Raw genomic sequence first — 21,732 nt, forward strand, 5'->3', positions numbered from 1 at the left:
ACAAATTTGATTTTAATTTCGCATTAGTATTTCCAAAAGATTAGAGCTCCCTTCACTCAGGAGCCGGCCTCTCACGCTGGATACCACGGTTCAAATCCCGGTCACTCCATGTGAAATTTGTGTTGCCGGGACAGGTTTTTCTCCGGGTACTCCGGTTTTCCCTGTCATTATTCATTCCAGCAACACTCTCCAATATCACTTCATTTCATCTGTCAGTCATTAATCATTGCACCAGAAGAGTGCGACAGGCTTCGACAGCTGCCATAATTCCTATCCTCGCCGCTAGATGGGAGCTTCATTCATTCCATCCCTGACCGGTCGAATGACTGGCAGGCTGTGGATTTTCATTATCAAAAGATTGCCTATTTATCACAATTAACTCAGAACCAAAGCCCGTGTCGCAACAGCTCCGTAGGGCCATGGCCTAACAATTGACCACTGCTTAGCCTGAAGGCCTGCAGATTACGAAGTGTTGTGTCCTCGGAGCGACGAATCCTATCGGCCGTTACAATTAACTCAGATTCTCTCTTTTTCTCCAAACCGCTAAACAGCACTAAATTGCATTTGAATAAAAGCTACAAAATGATAAATGTTAAAATCCAAATGTGAAATTTCTGATTTCAAAACATTAGAAATCACCACTCTAAACGTTAAACAATACGAAACTAGTTCCATCCTGTCCGCGTGCTCACGAAGGTGGGGAACCTATGCTACGCTATTTTTCACAGGATCAGCCCGTTAAGGGTGCGTTCACAGTATATACATTTATTTTACTAATACTTTCATTAACGCGATTTGTGAGGATTTAAATGCGACAACTCCGAGTCAGCTCCAGTATGATAGAGATAATTCTGCGATCTGATATCCCAAGTAGGCTTATCTGTCACGGCCGTTAGCAGAAAATGTATAATTCCTAAACTCTTAATTATATCTGTATTCAAGTAATAAGTTCATTCTAAGCTGTACAGTTAACTTCACACCATTTCAATACTTCTACAAGCCTCCATTTCGATGGCCTAGTTCTAATACCACGTGAGTGTGACTTTTTTGGTGAATATGAGTTAATGGTGTGCACCAAAAACTAAACCAAATACCATGGCGCGACACTTCCAAAGGGCAATGGCCTACCAAGTGACCGCTCCTCAGCCTGAAGGCCTGTATATTACGAGGTATAGAGTGGTCAGCATGGCGAATCCTTCCCCCGTTATTCTTAATTTTCTAGACCATAGCCATTATCTCACTGTCAGATAGCTCCCGAATTGTAATCACGCAGGCAGAGTGGATCTCGATCCTGCCCTCAGATCCAGTTAAAAATCCCTGACCTGGCCCTGAATCGAACCCATGGTCCCCGGGTAAGAGGCAGGCGCATCATTCCTACACGGCGGGACCGGCAATGGTATGTACTGAAATATATTTTAATGCTCTACAAATCTAATTACAGTGCCTGAAAATTAGTCCTCTAATAACCTCCTATCAGACTGAAGAGAAAACTGTGATAATATTAAGTCAATCAATCACTACTGATCTGCATTTAGGGCAGTCGCCCAGGTGGCAGATTCTTATCTGTTCTTTTCCTAGCCTTTTCTTAAATGATGGCAAAGAAATTGGAAAATTATTGAACATCTCCATTGGTAAGTTATTCCAATCCCTAACTCCCCTTCCTATACACGAATATTTGTCCCGATTTGTCCTCTTGAATTCCAAATTTATCTTCATATTGTGATCTTTCCTACTTTTAAAGACACCACTCAAACTTATTCGTCTACTGATGTCCTCCCACGCCATCTCTCCACTGACAGCTCAGAACATACCACTCAATCGAGCAGCTCGTCTCCTTTCTCCCAAGTCTTCCCGGTCCAAATTTTGCAACATTTTCATAAGGCTAATCTTTTGTCGGATATCACCCAGAACAAATCGAGCTGCTTTTCTTTGGATTTTTTCCAGTTCTTGAATCAAGTAATCCTGGTGAGGGTCCAATATACTGGAACTATACTCCACTTGGGGTATTATCAGAGACTTATATGTCCTCTCCTTTACATCCTCACTACAACCCCTAAATACCCTCGTCGCCATGTGCAGAGATCTGTACCCTTTATTAACAATCATATTTATGTGATTACCCCAATGACGGTCTTTTCTTATATTAACACCTAGGTACTTACAACGATCTCCAAAAGGAACTTTCACCCCATCAACGCAGTAATTAAAACTGAGAGGACTTTTCCTATTTGTGAAACTCACAACCTGACTTTTAACCCCGTTTATCATCATACCATTGCCCACCGTCAATCTCACAACACTATCGAGGTCACCCTGCAGCCTCTCACAATCTTGTAACTTATTTATTACTCTGTACAGAATAACATCAACTGCAAACAGCCTTATCTCTGATTCCACTTCTTTATACATATCATTGATATATGTAAGAAAACATAAAGGTCCAATGACACTGCCTTGAGGAATTCCCCTCTTAATTATTACAGGGTCAGATAAAGCTTCGCCTACTGTAATTCTCTGAGTTCTATTTTCTAGAAATATAGGAACCCATTCAGTCACTCTTTTTTCTAGTCCAACAGCACTCATTTTTCCTAGTAGTCTTCCATGATCTGAGGGTGTGACTGGCATGCGTGCTTTTAGAACTATTCCATCGATGTTAGAAACTATCCACTTAGTTGCACTGGCTATCTTAAGTCAGGATGTAAAGCAAAAGCAAGGGTATCTCCATACAGGGAATGAGGACCCTGGGGGAAGGAAATATAAAGGCTTCCGTTATTGGTAACATTGGCACAAACGGTAAGTGGGACAGAGTGATTATCTGTGTGCTCAGCCACCTTTGTTCCAAGCAGTTACCGAGGTAGTACTAATTTTCAGAAGTAAAACATATTTTTTTAAATTTCGAATTTCCGACGGGGAATGCAAAGTACGTATCTCCAGGTGAACCGCCCACAGCTTTGGCGCCTAGGCTGGGCGTCCCCTCAAGCCAGGATGAATACAACGCAAGCTGCCTGCTTTTAGCACTGACCTTGTTCGTAACTTCGTACACGGAATGTTAATGTAGAGTACAGTGACAGGGGTACTTTCGGGCATCATGCAAGAGACTCCTATAACATGAAAGTCATGAAAAGCTGTCTCCTTACAGGACTTCATGGTGATGGTGGTGATTATTGTTTTAAGGAGAAGTACGACTCTTAAGACTAATCGAAGGAAAATATGTAAGAGAGACTGCATAGAATGGGGGCGTACATGGAAGAAAAAGAAAGAAAGAAACAAAGAAAGAAAGAAAGAAAGTGAATGAGGTAACGATATCGTGAAAGTGGTGGATTCAGGAAGCTACTATTTTGCTTTTTGCTTTACGTCTCACCGACACAGGTAGGTCTCATGGCGACGAATGGGACAGGGAAGGCCTAGGACTAGGAAGGAAGCGGCCCTAGACTTAATTAAGCTACAGCCCCAGCATTTGCCCGGAGTGATAATGGGAAACCACGGAAAACCATCTTCAGGGCTGCTGACAGTGGGGTTCAAACTCACTATCTCCCGCATGCAAGCTCACAGCTGCGCGACGCTAACTATACGGCCAACTCGCCCGGTGGTTCAGGAAGCATCGTAAACCTAATGACGTCGTAGTCGGAAGAGAACAATAAGGAAGATGAAACGAGAACACCGGGCTAGTTGCCTTGCAGTTAAGGGCGAGTTGCCTTGCAGTTAAAGGCGAGTTGCCTTGCAGTTAAGGGCGAGTTGCCTTGCAGTTAAAGGCGAGTTGCCTTGCAGTTAAGGGCGAGTTGCCTGGAAGTTAAGAGCGAGCAGCTGTCAGCTTGCATTCGGGAGATACCGAGCTCGAACCCAATTGTCGGCAGCCCTGAAGATGGTTTTCCGTGGTTTTTTACTTCCATTCCAGGCAAATGTTGGAGCTGTAGCTTAATTAAGGCCACGGTCTCTTCCTTCTTACTCCTAGCCCTTTCCTATGTCATCGTCGCCATAAGACCTATCAGTGTCGGTGCGACGTGAAGCAAATTGTAAAAAAAAAAAAAAAAAGAAAAAAGGAAGGTAAAATGGAAGGTAAAAGTTTCAACTGTCTGGAACCCACTCCCTCCCGAATGCAAGCTCACAGCTGAGCACCCCTAACGGCACGGCTAACTCGCCCAGTTTTATGAGCTTCCGCTGATTTTTTTTTTTATTCGTTATCTTTCTACCTGTGCATGTGTTGTGCTTTCCGGCTATTTATTCCTCGGTGCTCATCGTGCCCAACCCTGCCGTGGGCATGCGAGAAGAATAACATGGGGCTGGTCTAACACAACCACCTACTGTATTCATCACCGTACGATATTGCTGTAGCGAGGGGGCGCAGTAACAATGCATCTTTGGACCGCAGCATCTTACTATGTATTTGTCTTCGGTTGAATGAAGACATATTTGTCCACTGCCTATGTTTATAGGGGAGACAGATTGTCATAGTTGAGCGGCCATTGTAGCGAGAGTCAGACGAATGTATTCATATTGGAATGTTGAAAGGAAGCTGTGTAAATTGTATTATTAAGACGTGTGATTTCTACACATATAAAAGTTTCTTCAAGTGATTGTGATATTATTATTGCAAGTGGGTGAAGTGCTCGTGTTTTTCTAAAGCCATGGTATTTAGTGAAAACAATATGGTGCGTATGTGTTTCATGTTATTAAGCTACTGTATGTTTATTTAAGGGGAGTGGGAAAGCCCTATCTTGATAATGTTAAATTGACAGAAAAGATGCCCCGTTATCTCAGGAAGTATTAAGTTGAGAGCTTTGATATTTTTACTACTTGTATTTACACTCTTTCCATCCGTATTGAACCAGAATGGAGTGGTTGGAACACACGATTGTAAAGTTATGAATTTATTTTATAAGTTCCAAATTTTTAACAAAAAATGTAATTAAAGTCCGCCTCTGTGGTGTAGTGGTTAGCGTGATTAGCTGCCACCCCCGGAGGTCCGGGTTCGATTCCCGGCTCTGCCACGAACAATTGAAAAGTGGTACGAGGGTTGGAACGGGGTCCACTCAGCCTCGTGAGGTCAACTGAGTAGAGGTGAGTTCGATTCCCACCTCAGCCATCCTCGAAGTGGTTTTCCGTGGTTTCCCACTTCTCCTCCAGGCGAATGCCGGGATGGTACCTAACTTAAGGCCACGGCCGCTTCCTTCCCTCTTCCTTGTCTATCCCTTCCAATCTTCCCATCCCTCCACAAGGCCCCCGTTCAGCATAGTAGGTGAGGCCGGCTGGGCGAGGTACTGGTCATTCTCCCCAGTTGTATCCCCGACCAAGGGTCTGAAGCTCCAGGACACTGCCCTTGAGGCGGTAGAGGTGGGATCCCTCGCTGAGGCCGAGGGAAAAGCCGAACCTGGAGGGAAAACAGATGATGATGATGATGTACACTGACTGACAGAGCAAATGCAACACCAAGAAGGAGTGGTCAGAACTTTATGCCAATTGCAGCGTAGACTGACGTCACTGAGGTATGCTCATGATGTGAAATGCGCCACTATGCTGCGTACGTAGCGAACGATAAATGGGACACGGCGTTGGCGAATGGCCCACTTCGTACCGTGATTTCTCAGCCGACAGTCATTGTAGAACGTGTTGTCGTGTGCCACAGGACACGTGTATAGATAAGAATTCCAGGCCGCCGTCAACGGAGGCATTTCCAGCAGACAGACGACTTTACGAGGGGTATGGTGATCGGGCTGAGAAGGGCAGGTTGGTCGCTTCGTCAAATCGCAGCCGATACCCGTAGGGATGTGTCCACGGTGCAGCGCCTGTGGCGAAGATGGTTGGCGCAGGGACATGTGGCACGTGCGAGGGGTCCAGGCGCAGCCCGAGTGACGTCAGCACGCGAGGATCGGCGCATCCGCCGCCAAGCGGTGGCAGCCCCGCACGCCACGTCAACCGCCATTCTTCAGCATGTGCAAGACACCCTGGCTGTTCCAATATCGACCAGAACAATTTCCCGTCGATTGGTTGAAGGAGGCCTGCACTCCCGGCGTCCGCTCAGAAGACTACCATTGACTCCACAGCATAGACGTGCACGCCTGGCATGGTGCCGGGCTAGAGCGACTTGGATGAGGGAATGGCGGAACGTCGTGTTCTCCGATGAGTCACGCTTCTGTTCTGTCAGTGATAGTCACCGCAGACGAGTGTGGCGTCGGCGTGGAGAAAGGTCAAATCCGGCAGTAACTGTGGAGCGCCCTACCGCTAGACAACGCGGCATCATGGTTTGGGGCGCTATTGCGTATGATTCCACGTCACCTCTAGTGCGTATTCAAGGCACGTTAAATGCCCACCGCTACGTGCAGCATGTGCTGCGGCCGGTGGCACTCCCGTACCTTCAGGGGCTGCCCAATGCTCTGTTTCAGCAGGATAATGCCCGCCCACACACTGCTCGCATCTCCCAACAGGCTCTACGAGGTGTACAGATGCTTCCGTGGCCAGCGTACTCCCCGGATCTCTCACCAATCGAACACGTGTGGGATCTCATTGGACGCCGTTTGCAAACTCTGCCCCAGCCTCGTACGGACGACCAACTGTGGCAAATGGTTGAGAGAGAATGGAGAACCATCCCTCAGGGCACCATCCGCACTCTTATTGACTCTGTACCTCAACGTGTTTCTGCGTGCATCGCCGCTCGCGGTGGTCCTACATCCTACTGAGTCGATGCCATGCGCATTGTGTAACCTGCATATCGGTTTGAAATAAACATCAATTATTCGTCCGTGCCGTCTCTGTTTTTTCCCCAACTTTCATCCCTTTCGAACCACTCCTTCTTGGTGTTGCATTTGCTCTGTCAGGCAGTGTAATTAAAAATGTATGTTTATCGGAAACTATACATCAGAAATGCTTTTATCCGGTTCAGTAGCTGCATCATCGCACAATGTGACTCTCTGCAAACAATGAACTACCTATCTAGTGTAGTTTCAGAGATAATGGGTTAAACATGTGAAAAAATGTCATATCTCAGAATATGAGTTCAATGTAAAACAGAATGTTCACTCGCACATTTAGTTGCCTAGTTTGACACTTGTGCATTGATATATTAAAATATTTCTTTAAAATACTTCCAGGTGGCGTATTAAAATAAATTACACACCATTTTAATCAGGAGAGTCCAAATAATTTAATGAGGTAAAATTTGGAAAAAGTCATTTTTTAAAATGTTTTGCTTTCCCATTCCCCTTAATAAAAGGTTCAGCAAGGAGAATGGAAATTTGTAAATACAGCGTGGTCGGAAACAACGTGAACCGTGTATATGAGAGTTAGAGGGTTGGTAATGCTGATAAATAATATGAAAGAAATAGCGATATCTCACACCGTAATCATCTTATCAACTGCTGAAGTTAGCCAATCAGAGCGAGTGAATTCACATGGGCTTTCCGCGGCAGTGTTGCTAAATCCGTACGTGACTTATGAACGTCTTGAGAACCATGTCGAGAAATCAGCATGAACACAAACACAGAGTTGGTTTCAGCCAATGTGACCATAGCGTGATTCTGTCAGCTCGGAGGTCCGTGTTCAAACCCCTCACCAGGTGAAGTTTAATTCTTTGATTGGTGCTCTCATACCGGACTCTCTTATTCCAAGGATATGGGTTCCTTCCCCGGCCAGCTCAAGGGTTTTAATTCTGGACTGAAGATTAGAACAGGGTTCACTTGATACGAGATTTTCTCAAGCTGTTAGTTACAGGATGATAGCATACACCAGAAGGTGACGCTACCAGACCTAGTATTCATAGACGAATACTGGTTGCCATGGTGACGGTAGTTTCGGAAAATTGTTGTCAGTAATTCCAGATGGGCTATCAGCCCAAAAATATATCCATGTTAAACGAATAGATGACCAACTAGTACGGAATTCCTCAAATTATATTATACACTTACCCAAAAAGTAAGGACATTATTTCGAACAGTTGGGCTGTGGTATTATTTCGGGTTTTCCTGGACCCAATTTATACTATACTGACTGTAGTACCCGGCGTTGCTCGTTTAAGATTTGTATTGCCAGTTAGTTATGTGTGAAGTGAATTCCTTTTCAGATATTGATTTATATTTTATGATCTATTATGCAGTCTTACAGTTATTTATATGTGTTAGATTTCAAGTTTTTGATTATTTAATTTTTGAGTAAAACTTTGTCCTTTTGGGAGCTCGAACTGACTGGAAACTACTTGATCCTTAAAAAAAAAAAGTGATAACTATTTACCCGTCGTGCTAAGGATACGATATACACAATTTCAACTGTTATTGAGACTGTCACCAATCACCCTTGCGACCCCAAAAGCAGTGGATTGAATACTAATCTCGGCCATTTTTACACTATTTACTTTTAAGCCTTTTTTTTTTTTTACAATTTTTCTTTACTTCTCACCAACACAGATAGGCGACAATGAGATAGGAAAGGCCTAGGAGTGGGAAGGAAGCGTCCGTGGCCTTCATGAAGGTACTGCTCCAGCATTTGCCTGGTGTGAAAATGGAAAACCACGGAAAACCATATTCAGGGCTGCTGACAGTGGGGTTCGAACCCACTATCTCCCGCATGTAACCTCACAGCTGCGCGCCCCTAACCGTATGGCCAATTCGCTCGGGAAGGCCTCTCTCAGCCCTCCCCCCCCCCCCCTTCGTATCAATAGAGGCTGAACGTGCACTTAACGTTATCCGAGCGTCAAAATTCGCATCAGCGACACTTAAACAATGGATTCGACATAAATATAGATTATTTGCCATAATTTTTACACGTCATCCCCTCCCATTCACCAACCCTAGCCGGGGCTGTGAAGTTTCATCTCCATAGTATTTTTTAGATGGTAAGTCATATGTGTACCAAGTTTCGTTGAGAGCTATTCTGGAACATATCCACATACAGCCATATCTCGGTTCATTTTCACCCCTCCTCAACCTCCATACTGATTGCGGTTGAAGTATGACTTAATCTCCAGAGTGTCACAGTTCAACTCAGCGACCTCGTAAACAATGTATTTGACATTTCCATCAGTCATTTTCGTTTGTTTCTATATTTCACCACCTCCGCTAAGAGCGCTAGGGTTGTTTTACCACAACAGTATTTTTTTTTCGATAGTAAGTCATACGTGTACTAATTTTGCATGAGGGCTATGCCAGAAGAAACACGCATACATCCGTGATTTCGGTCATTTTGAACATTGTCCGCCTTCGTAGAGTAACAGTTAATGTTATTAGCTACCGTCCTCGGGGGCCCGGGTTCGATTCCAGGTACCGCCAGAAATTTAAGAATGACAGGAGTGCTGGGCTGTGGTTTAAAATGGTACATGCAGCTCACCTCCATTGGGGGTGTGCCTGAAAAGAGCTGCACCACCTCCGGATGAGGACACAAGTTTACTTCATTTTGAGCATTTTCCTTTTTACCCCTTCTCATCTTCATGCCTATGGGGGCTTAACAAAGACATCCGGAGTGTCATTATTCACCTCGGCAACTACGAAATCTATGGACTGTACTCTGTACATTGATATTTGTCGTTGTCAATTTTATATTTAACTCGTCTTTCTGTATTTTCATAATTCATCCCCGCCCCTAGGGGTGCTAGGGGTATCTTACCCCATAGGAATTTCTCCTTATAGTAAGTCGTATGTGTACCAAGTTTGGTTGAAGGGTATTCTAGAACATACACACATACGTCCTTAAACTCAGGTCACTTTGGGCATTTTCTTTTCTTCGCCCATTCTCACCCTCCTTCCGACTGGGGCTGAACTTGATATTAAACGGTAACCAAAGTGTCACAGTTCATCTTAGAGACTCCGAAAACTATTGATTAAACACAAACGTTGGTCTTTAGGGTTGAAATTTACTTTTCGCCCCTACTTTAGGGGCTAGGGGTTTCTTAGCCTTAAAGTATTTTTTTTTCCAGATAGTAAGTCCAATTTTGGTTGAGAATTATGCTAGAACATACACACATACGTCCATTATTTAGATCATTTTGGAAATTTTGCCTTTCACTTTTTCTCGCCCCTGTGCGAAACGAGGCTGAACTTGGACTTCTCAAAAATCCGGAGCTTCACGATTCATCATACCGACCCCGCAAAGAATGCACTATTTTCTATTATTTCTACATCTCACCCCTCGTAGGGGTGCTAGGGTTGTCATCCCCCCATGCAGTCGGTCCTGATAGTAAGTCATAAGTGTACCAAGTTTGGTTAAAATCACTCCCGTAAACCCGAAAAGTATGGATTCAACAATAATATCGGTCTGTTTTAGTTATAATTATATTTCTCCCCATTCCTTAGGGCTTCTAGGGGTGTCTTGCCCCCACAGTATTTTTCCAGATAGTAGATAATATTTGTAGGTGTCTCCGTGGCTCAGGCGTCAGCGCGCCGGCCTCTCACCGCTGAGTTCCATGATTCAAATCCCGGTCACTCCATGTGAGATTTGTGTTGGACAAAGAATAGGCAGGACAGGTTTTTCTTCGGGTACGCCGGTCTTCCCTGTCATTCATTCTAGCAACACTCACCAATATCATTTCATTTCATCCGCCAGTCATTAATCATTGCCCCAGAGGAGTGCGGCAGGCTTCGGCAGCCGGCACAATTCCTATCCTCGCCGCTAGATGGGGCTTCATTCATTGCATTCCTGACCCGGCCGTATGACTGGAAACAGGCTGTGGATTTTCAGTAGGTAATATTAGTACCAAGTTCAGTTGACAGCTATACTGGAACGTACACATAAACATCCATCATCTCGGTCATGTGGAAATTTTCTTTTGATCACTCCTTTCCACCCGCCTACCAATTGGGGCTCAACTTGGACTTAAACGACATGCGGAGTGTCACTACTCATTTCAGAGACCCCAAAAATTATGGATGGGCACTCCATTCGGTTATTTTTACATCACACCCCCTCCAGCCCCTACCTATAGGGGTTCTTAGGTTGTCATACCGCAACGCGGCTTATCTCCTGCTTGTGCTAGGCTTTATTGGAATCGCTCCAGTAGTTCCGAAAACTATTGCTATTGCCTCGACACTATTATTGTTCGTTTTTAGTTATATACAGTATATATATGGACATCATGGGGATATATATATATCCCCATCGCCTAGTGGTTCTTGGGGTGATCTATCTTAAGCAGTACTTCCTCCAGATAGTAAGTCGCACTTGCATCAATTTTGATTGATAGCTACGCTGAATCATATATAGGCTACGTCCATTATTTCGGTCGTTTTGTACAATTTCTTTTTCACCGTTCCTCAACCGCTTATGCCAAAGGGGGCTAAAATGGAACTTTAACAAATACGAATGTCACTATTCATCTCAGCGACCCCAAAAAGTTTGGATTCGAAACTATTTTCGAATATTTGTATATCTCAGTCCTTCCTTCGCCCCCCCCCCCCCACAAAAGGGACTGAACTTGGACTTATAAAAATACGGAGTGTCATCATTCATTTCAGCGACCCCCATAAACTATGGATTTGACAATATTTTCGATTATTTTTATATATCACTCTACTCTCGCCCCCGTAATAAACTTGTAAAAATACATGAAATAAAATTGAAATGGCTTATAACTTTTTTAGTGTCGGGAGTGTCCGAGGATATGTTCAGTTCGTCAGGTGCAGGTCTTTTGAAATGACTCCCTTAGGCGACCTGCGCGACTTGATGACGATAAAATGATAACGTAGACGACACATACACCCAGCCCCCGTGCCAGCGGAATTAACCAATGATGGTTGAAATTCCCGGCTCTGCCGGGAATCGAACCCAGGACTCCTGTAACAAAGGGCCAGCACGCGAACCATTTAGCCATGGAGCCGGACGCAAAAATACATAATAGGTGGTTATTAACTGTAACAACATTTTCATGTTTGATAAATACATATCATTTATTCATTTTTATTTGTCGTTTTACATACACTAATTTTTCAAAATGGTTTAGTTTATTTAATGAATAGTTCCGTGAAAATAAGATACAGAAATTCAGGCTCATTGAAAGTAACATTGCGAGGTATTTCATCTTTCAAACTAGATGAACATGTTACTAATGTGAAAATATGCTTTAAATTGACAAAATTAAAATAAAGTGTGTCTATACGTAAAGTATAACTTTCAAACCAAATTAATGATACCTCGAATGTCATAAATAATTTTGAAATATACAATACTAAATCCAAAATTTAATGAACTATTTGAATATATATATATATATATATATATATATATATATATATATATCGCCGTTGCGCCTGAAAATACCCCTGGCCAGTGTTCTAAGATGGAGTATTTCACATAGTCACTTCTCTAGGCGCAATGACGATATGTGGTTAAACTTTGAAGAACTGTCAGTAATTTGGTGTATACAATAAATGTTTGTAAATTTTAAACATCTTTATCATTCATTTTATACAAATCTTAAAATGGTTACAAACAAATAAACCTTATTAAATCATACAAGCTATCATGGCATTTTGAATCATCCAATCTGTTTTCCTCGTGTATTTACATACATTTGACTGCGTTGCTCTTTCTCTCCCATTCGTACTTATGTAGCTTGATATCGCATGAAATGGAAGATTTGAGGAGTGTCTGTTCCAAAGGTGCTATATTCACCTTAAGAAACTTGTGGGAAAAGCGCAAAGGAAGTAAAATAAAAGGCCACATGGAACGTATCTATGATCAGGTTTGATACAACTTTTAAGGAATTACACATTTCTGGCCTGGATTGCCCATGACATTCAATAGTATTCAGCTACTGTGGACGAAATACTAATTCTTATTTTGCAGTGAAAACAGCACCTTTTGAACAGATGCACTATGTCTTGTGGTATGGGCTAGAAAAAATTTGTTACTTTCATTGAACTGTCCCAGTCTTATCCTTGGCTTTGACAATATGAAAGTGACCGAGGTATTAACGATGGAAGTAATATCTTATGCAGCCAGTCTGTAATGAATAGTGTGAAAATGTTCTCACAGGGTCGGTTGGTGCATGCATTTCAGTGGCCTTGGCAGACTGTTATGTAATAACAACTTCTGGCTCGGTGAGGAAAGCATTGGGAAACTACCTCACTCCTCATTTTCCTAGTATGTCTCTTCAGTGACACATAAGCTATGTATGACAGCTTTTGGTGGAGGATCAAACCAGCCTTCGGGCTGAATTCCCAACATACGTCATGTAGTCGGAACGACGAATCCTATCGGCCGTTATTCTTCTCGTGGGATTCATCAGTCAGAAAACTTCAAGAATAAGTACCAGGTAGTTCCTGGGAACAAATGGGACCCTGCATAAGGTGAGCCAGTCGATTCTACTCCGTGCCGAGGCGGGTAGGGGAAATCTTATCCTTCAAGACCTCGTGGTATATATAGAGATCCCTTTTCGTTGTGTCGAAGCAAATTCACTTCACTTTGCAATAACGTTTCGTCTTCGTTAACAAAGTTCTTTGGTCGTTGGTCGGAGAACGTTCCATCGCCCACAGAAATATGACTGTTTCGACGTCGTAGCAGGAGAATTAGCAATAGCGTATTGATGATCAATAAGACATTAGCACATGCAATGATGAGAGCTATAACATATTTCCAATAATTCTGCTCGTCATGATGGTCTTTTTCAGCTTTATTGGCACAATCATCTGAGTTTTTATGTTTGGATACAATTTTTTCTGTTTCATCCATCTTCGAAGAAGTAATAGTTCTGTCCTTAAAAGTCGTTTCGTCACTTACTACGTTCAATGTTCCAGACGGTGTTACAGATGCATGGAGATCATTTTCCACCAAATTTTTCAGTTTTGTTGATATTACGGTGGTTGTTGTTGTTGTTGTTGTTGTTGTTGTTGTTGTTGTTTGTATGATCTCACTTTTATTATTTCTCCCTTCAAATCTGCCACTTGTCTGATTAGATATTGTGTCATTATGCTTCGAGTGATGATCAGGTGTATGACGTCCACAGTAGATATGATCGATAGAGATTTGTGTTATAGTCCTCGGACAAGCTTCATTTCCAATAGCAATGACTTGCTTTAAACTAGTCATACCAGAAAACATTTCATTTGAAAATTTCTTAAAGTTACAATAACTAATGTCCACATATGTTATAGAATTACTATAAAGAAACGCATGATTAATTCCAGAAGCTAACATATGATTATTCTTCAGGTAAAGCTTTTTAAGAACTGGAGAGCACTTAAATGTTTCTGGGTGGATATATTGTAGTTCATTATCTGACAAATCCAACATGAAAAGAGAATTCATACCACAGAAACCGTCTTTATGGATACTGTAGATAAGGTTGTTGGAGAGAAAAAGATTTCTTGTAAGACTATACGAACTGAACTGGCGCTCGTGTACAGTTCGTATAGACATATCTCGTAGGTCGAGAGAGATGCTTTCTTCTGTACGAACGATAGTAGCTGCTTCTGGAGGTAGATCTACACCCAGGAAGATCAGTATAACTGATATCATCAACGAAGAGCGCCACCTAGAAAAAAATATGTATCTGTAGTTAACAATGAAATACAAGAAAGTAATCAAGATCATATTAATGTATGTAAAAAGGTCCATGCATTCCTTTATCCTCTAACCTTTTTAGACACTGCGCTCACATATATGTTAGGGAAAAGATTCTTTCTGACTTCAAATTTCTCGCCAGTAAGTTCCAAACTGTACCACACATTTGTGCAGACTGTGTTCTCTCTGTCACAAGTGGTTAATATTACAATGATCAACAAGGAACTGAAGTACTTGGCTGTGATATGAGTGACCCAGTGAAAAGAGGCATATTGATGGCTTACTTCTAATACCACGTCTGTCGAAATTCTCTTCCTAACTATTATATCCCTTAAGACTGGTCACGCCTCGATATGCACATACTGATATGCAGTCCATGAGAAGAATTGTTGTTGTGTTCATTTTTCTATGCTAATCTGTAAATGATAATTAACCTTGTCATACCATATTATAAGGATGTTTATCTGAATGACGAATTTACGCATTCCTTCAGTACAATGATTGCATGGTGCATTTTCCTTTATACATTAACATAGGAAAATTATCACAACGAAAATTGTTCTGGTGGCCTGCATATCCATAAAGTATATGGCTAGGAGTCGTGAACAACCTTAAGGAAAATAATGGGAAGAAAAAGCATTGGGACACACGTGGTATTACAAGTAAGCTATCGATACGCCACAAAACAATAAATTTATAGCAACGAGGATTTTCTCTAACCCTGTAATCTGTAGAAATGGGACATGGAATTATAATTATTGAAACTAGTTCTTAAAAGAGGCAACGTTACACACAATCTGTTGAATATTTGTTAAAAACAATAACATCTTATGCATTTATTATTCATTTTAGTGTAAAGAAGAGCAATGCGTATGTCGCATGTGCCGCTTAGTTAGGCCTACTGAGCATAATACTGTACTTCGTTTGTGTTGTAAAAGGAAAGGTTTCGAGAGTACCATTTTAAATAGGACAGTGGATATTGAAGAAGCAACTATTTTGAATTTTATTGATGAATTAACGCTTGTATCGGAAGCCTCCATGGCTCGGCGGGAGCGCGTCGGCCTCTCACCGCTGGGTTCCGTGGTTCAAATCTCCGTCACTCCATGTGAGATTTGTGCTGGACAAAGCGGGGGCGGGACAGGTTTTTATCCGGGTACTCCGGTTTCCCCTGTCATCTTTCATTCCAGAAACACTCTCCACTATCATTTCATTTCATCTGTCAGTCATTAATCATTGGCCCTGAGGAGTGCGACAGGCTTCGGCAGCAGGCACAATTCCTATCCTCGCCGCTAGATGGGGACTTCATTCATTCCATCCCTGACCTGGTTACTGACTGGAAAATAGTTTGTAGGTTTTCATTTTTATAATGCTTATATCATTGCAAGAAACAAGAACGAATGCTTAATGGTTAGATCTGACAGGATACTGGAATCTGTCCAGTTTCTATTCTCTGATTTCCAGCGCAAGACTTATTGAACTCTTATCTCAGTAACTGATAAAATGAAGCTTAGATATATAGATGGTACACACAGCAGTAGAATCTGCAAATCCCTGAACTTAGCAGCCTTTATTTCTCGCACACTGGGGAACTTCACAGCTATCACACCGTCCTCGATGCTTGAGTGACCACGAGAAGCGGTGTTTCTCTAATTGATAGCCGGGCTGAGTGGCTCAGACGGTTAAGGCGCTCGCCTTCTGACCCCAACTTGGCAGGTTCGATCCTGGCTCAGTCCGGTAGTATTTGAAGATGCTCAGATACGTCAACCTCGTGTCGGTAGATTTACTTGCACGTGAAAGAACACCTGCGGGACCAAATTCTGGCACCTCGGCGTCTCCGAAAACCGTAAAAGTAGTTGGTGGGACGTAAAGCAAATAACATCACTAATTTATGCAAATATCTGTTGTATATCCCCGTTAAAGAAACAAAGCTCGTCTGTCACAATGGTCTTCTTATGCATTATTTCCCGTAAGTCTGGTCACGCCTCCCAGCCATGGATATGTACTCTATCAGAACATTTTTCGTTATGTGTAGAAGAATATACCTGACAGTACCGCACTATAGGAATGCATGTTAGCATGCCGTATTTACGCATTTCTACAGTATGCTGTATTTAAGATTCATTTTTCTTTACACCTGTGCATACGAAAATTAACACAACGAACATTGTTCTGATGAACTGCATACCCATATATGACTGGGAGGCGTGGCCAGTCTTATGGAAAATAATGGATAGGAAGAGCATTGTGACATACGAGATATTGCTTCTTCACCGACGATATACAACGTTCTCTTCCACCTAATCACATTACCATTGCTCTCCTTATATCAGAAGAATCAATCCCACAGTCTATTGCATTCACTTTGGAAACTACGCAAACAGTTTGAACCATTCGTTCTTATTGGCTACGTGATCATGTATATATATCTCAAAATTACGAGACATGAGGCATATGACTCTTTTCCAGTATCCCTCAAATGTTGATGAATATCTGCCTCTGTCGACGGATTCAGGTGGCTTCAGAAAGTTTTGATGAAGTAATGTAGCGAACAGAAGTAAAATACAATTTAACAAAGTAGAAATTTCGAATAATAATGTTATTTCTTTACGTCCCACTAACTACTCTTTTACGGTTTTCGGAGACGCCGAGGTGCCGGAATTTAGTCCCGCAGGAGTTCTTTTACGTGTCAGTAAATCTACGGACACGAGGCTGACGTATTTGAGCACCTTCAAATACCACCGGACTGAGCCAGGATCGAACCTGCCAAGTTGGGGTCAGAAGGCCAGCGCCTTAACCGTCTGAGCCACTCAGCCCTGCAAGTAGAAATGTAATTTGAATAACTCTGTAACCATTAATGATAGAGCAATACCATTTGGCACACTGTTTTATTGAGCAATTTTCTTAAGCGTGAACTACAATAACGAATGCAGGTCTTTATTTATGAAAAAAAGGTTATAAAATATTCGACAAAGTTTATGAAAATTTGAATAGCAATATCAAAAAATTTAATACAAGTTTATTTTACCAAAAGTTATGATTGTAGTCCATTTTTAACTACATCCTGTGGGTACTAGCTATAAAAATATAATTCATGTCACATGACCAGTTTCCGAGTTTACCCCTCCGAGAGTTTAAAGTGAATTAGCAATCTTAAAGAAAGTGATCGCAAGGAATAAACTGTCATGAAAGTTAACCAGTATGTAATAAGCTAATAACAATTTACGATGTCCATTCATTGCAAGTGGTAATCTTTGTCCACCTAGTGTAAGTACACCTGTCCAAATTATGATGGCAAAAATAGTGATTTTCCCCTAGTTTACTACGGTCTTCACAGACAGGTGTCCCTAACGGTTAGAGAAACTTTATAATTTATTAGAGCCTTTCAAAGAGTGCAACCGACTAAGAGGATTCGTAACACTGGCCATGCGTCACCTCGTAATCTGCAGGCCTTCTGGCTGAGTTGTGGTCGCTTGGTACGCCAATTCATATTATGGCACGTCGCGTCTTCCTGCGTAGTGCATTCGATCTCCACTTGAGGCAGGGTTGTCCATTGGCACAGTTCACTGAGTTGATGTAGCCTAATTCCCGCTTTGATTTCGGGGTCTCGCAGTTTAAAGTGGCAACTAACTTATTTTTGGGTACGTTTTCTTATGGCCCATCGCTTCGCTACTGCCATTGGCGTTTCAAGATTAGTTTTGTCATGAAAGGTGTGATACTTCCCTTGTCAGTGCAACAGTTTTGACGCAAATCGAATTAGCATTCGTCCTTTGTATAACATACCAGTGAATGATGTCTTTTCTACAAATTGCTTTACGTCCTACTGACACAGATAGGTCTTATGCTGACGATGGAATAGAAAGGGCTAGGAGTGTGAAGGAAGCGACCGTGATCTTAGTAAATGTACAGCTCCAGAATCTGGCTGGCGTGGAAATGGGGAACCATGGAAAACCACCTTCAGGGCTGCCGACATTGAGGTTCGAACCCACTACCTCCCGAATGCAACCTGACAGCTACGTGACACAAACCATACGCCACTCGCTCGGTGACAGCGAATGAACCATTCTACGTATTACGTCACTATATTAAATCAAACTCATTCCCGTAACGCTAGGAAACTACCCTTCAAAATGTTGTGCTTACCTGCATTTCTTAAAGCAGAGCATTGTCTGGAAGTAGTCTTCATACAAAGTACTGCAATGCTGCATTACATCGTAAATTCAGTAACAGTTCTTGAAACGGAGATCTGAAACGTAAAAGCAGACAGAAAGGCGTGCATAAGAAGATGCTGTTACTGACATGTCTAGTAATTAATTTTACTGTGCACTCGATACATTAGATTGAGGCCACAAATAACCTAAGAAAGTTCTGCGGAAGCAATTACTACATGTTCAAGAAATTGTAAATTCAATTTACATTACTTCCTTCTTTGTTTTATAGTTAATTAGATAGACTATTTATGGAAATAATTATTATGTTGTTCAGATAATATTTTAAAAATGTGTTTATAACTTATTATATGTTCATTTTGAACTTACGTATTATAACAATTTATTTTTCCTACCCTTCCATTTTTTTCCTCTCTGACTGGTGTTAGTAGAAGATGGTTTCTCAGTTGTACTTCCTCTTAAAACAATAATCACCACCACCACCACAACTGCTCACAATCTCTTGATGGTATAAGTAAACAATTAAATTTCTTTTGCTACCGTGGACAACGGCCGAGTAGTATAGCAAGTGGTCCTGAGAGACAGTATACCACTTACTATGAAATATAAGTGGGTATCTCGGACATATTCGGAGTCATGGCCATCCTTGTGCTCAGACGGTGGCGTGCCAGATGCGACCCGTGCCACTAGCGACCGCATAATCTGTAACCGTGCCCGATGCGACCGGCGTTGACAAACAAATTGTCATTTGATAAGTTGTGTCATCACCCAACATAAGGTAAGCTAACCGAAGTGCAATGCCATTTCAATAAGTCCTATAAGCAACTACTGCCCCTGCTTTACATAACACTTCTGGGGGAAAATCGTTTTACAATACGAAACATGGTGATGCGTTTACGTCTTTACTGGGCGAGTTGGCCATGCGGTTAGAGGCGCGCGGCCCTGAGTTTGCATCCGGGAGATAGTGGGTTCGAATCCCACTGTCGGCAGCCCTGAAAATGGTTTTCTGTGGTTTCCCATTTTCACACCAGGCTGTACTTTAATTAAGACCAGGGCCGCTTCCTTCCCATTCCTAGCCCTTTCCTATCCCATCGTCGCCTTAAGACCTGTCTGTGTCGGTGTGACGTAATGCCAGTAGCAATAAAAAAAAAAGATCCTAATTCTCTGAAATTATTTACGACTTAGGCCTACTCATTTATCGTGTCCTATTAATACCAGGAGTGTCCGAGGACGTGTTCGGCTTGCCTGGTGCAGGTCTTTCTACCTGACACCCTTGGGCGTCCTGCGCGTCTGGATTTGGGATTATGATAATGGAGTAGGGAGAGATGAAACCCGGCTTCGGTACGTAGCCTACTCCTCTCGAATAACACCAAGGGGTCTGCTCAATGCTTTACGTCGCCATCCGACGGCCGAATCACCATCAACAGCATCATATCACCTCACTCCATTTGAACACTGAGAAAAGGTTTGGATTTGAATCCCGGCCTATGGCATGCAATCTAGTGATCAGAAACTGTCTACCACCAACTTTCCTACCCTGCCGGCCAACATTCTGATGAATATTTTTTTTCATCCATGCTAAGTGGCTCAGACGGCTCAGACGGTTGAGATGCTGGTCTTCCGACTCCAACTTGGCAGGTTCGATCCTGGCTCAGTCCGGTGGTATTTGAACATGCTCAAATACGTCAGCTTTGTGTTGGTGGATTTATTGGCACGTAAAATAAGTCCTGCGGGACTAAATTCCGCAACCTCGGCGTCTCCTTAAACCATAAAAGTAGTTACTGGGACGTAAAGCCAGCAACATTATTATATTTTTCTTTCGACCAATGGCACTCGAACCTGTTAACAACGGTATCAGACCTTTATTTTAGAAAAGACCAAGTTAGCTACTTATAAGCAATCTGCCACTTGGTGACAGCCCTTAATGCAGATCAATTGTAAGTGATTGATGGGTCGCATGCGGCACGGTGCTTATCCGCTCGGTCGCTATTGGCACGATAATGGCCGGGTCGCATCCGGCACGGTCGCATCTGGCACGTAACCGCTCAGACTGCTTGGACTATACAATTCACCGATCGTCCCTAATCCCATAGATGAAAGAGCCTCACTCGGGCCATGTGTAAGTAGGGTAGCGTCCTGATTCATAGAATTTACCGAGCTCATAACATTTTAAGCAAGCTTCGGACCTATGGGAGTAACGGAATCCCACTTCCATCTGAAAGGCGAGGGATTCCTTGGAAACAATTATTTGGCACACGAAACAGAATTCGATGGGAAACTATCAATATTAATAGGGCTTGTGGAAGTAATAAAGTAGAACTGATTGAGTCAGCAAAGAGGATCGTCTGGTTGTGTTGGAAATTGATGATATTAGGGTAAGGGGATATCGCGGTGTAGGGCTAGCGAGCCTGCCTCTTACCCGGAGGCCCCGGTTCGATTCCCGCCAGGTCAGGTATTTTTACCTGCATCTGAGGGCTGTTTCGAGGTCCACTCAGCCTAAGTGATTAAAATTGAGGAGCTATCTGACGGCGAGATGGCGGTTCCGGTCTAATAAGCCAAGAATAACGGCCGAGAGGATTCGTCTTGCTGACCGCACGACACCTCGTAATCTCCAGGCCTTCGGGCTGGGCAGCGGTCGCTTGATAGGCCATGGCCCTTCGGGGCTGTTGCGGCGGGGGGGTTTGGTTTGGTTTTTTTGCGTAAGGGGAGATAACTAGGAAGAGACAGAAGATTATAAATTGCTTTTGAAGGGTGTTAAAAAGGGAAAGGCAGAGTGTGGGATAAGACTGTTCATCAGGAATACTATTGCAGCAACATTGTTTCTGATAGGCATGTAAATGAGCGAATGATGTGGGTAGATTTGGCAACTGGAGGATTTAGGGCGAGAATTGTCTCAGTGTACCATGTGAGGGTGCAAGTGGGGATAAAGCTGACAAGTTTCATGAAGCACTGAGTGACATCGTAGTCAGGGTCAACAGCAAGGATAGGATAGTGCTAATGAACGATTTCAGTGCGAGAGTTGGAAATAGAAGTGAAGGGTACGAGAAGGTGATGGATAAAGGTAGGGAAGATGTGAAAGCTAGTAGGA

At 42.7% G+C, this 21,732-nt stretch overlaps 2 protein-coding genes across 2 annotated transcripts in view; both read right to left on the minus strand.

Annotated features, from left to right (window-relative positions):
• The window catches only part of LOC137500923 (toll-like receptor 13), a 159,966-nt gene that overhangs the window by 41,315 nt on the left and 96,919 nt on the right, over positions 1–21,732 (minus strand). The gene's annotated exons all lie outside the window — the stretch shown is intronic.
• The window catches only part of LOC136874083 (toll-like receptor 2), a 35,899-nt gene continuing 26,363 nt past the window's right edge, over positions 12,197–21,732 (minus strand). Inside the window, exons 2-3 of the mRNA XM_067147619.2 lie at positions 18,619–18,721; positions 12,197–14,449 (exon numbers count right to left, since the gene is read on the minus strand). Of these exons, the coding sequence (XP_067003720.2) occupies positions 13,312–14,449; positions 18,619–18,683 (1,203 nt within the window). The 5' untranslated portion in view covers positions 18,684–18,721 and the 3' untranslated portion in view covers positions 12,197–13,311. The remainder of the gene's footprint in view (positions 14,450–18,618; positions 18,722–21,732) is intronic.

This window comes from Anabrus simplex, chromosome 5 (assembly GCF_040414725.1).
Source record: "Anabrus simplex isolate iqAnaSimp1 chromosome 5, ASM4041472v1, whole genome shotgun sequence".
Classification (NCBI taxonomy): Eukaryota; Metazoa; Arthropoda; class Insecta; order Orthoptera; family Tettigoniidae; genus Anabrus; species Anabrus simplex.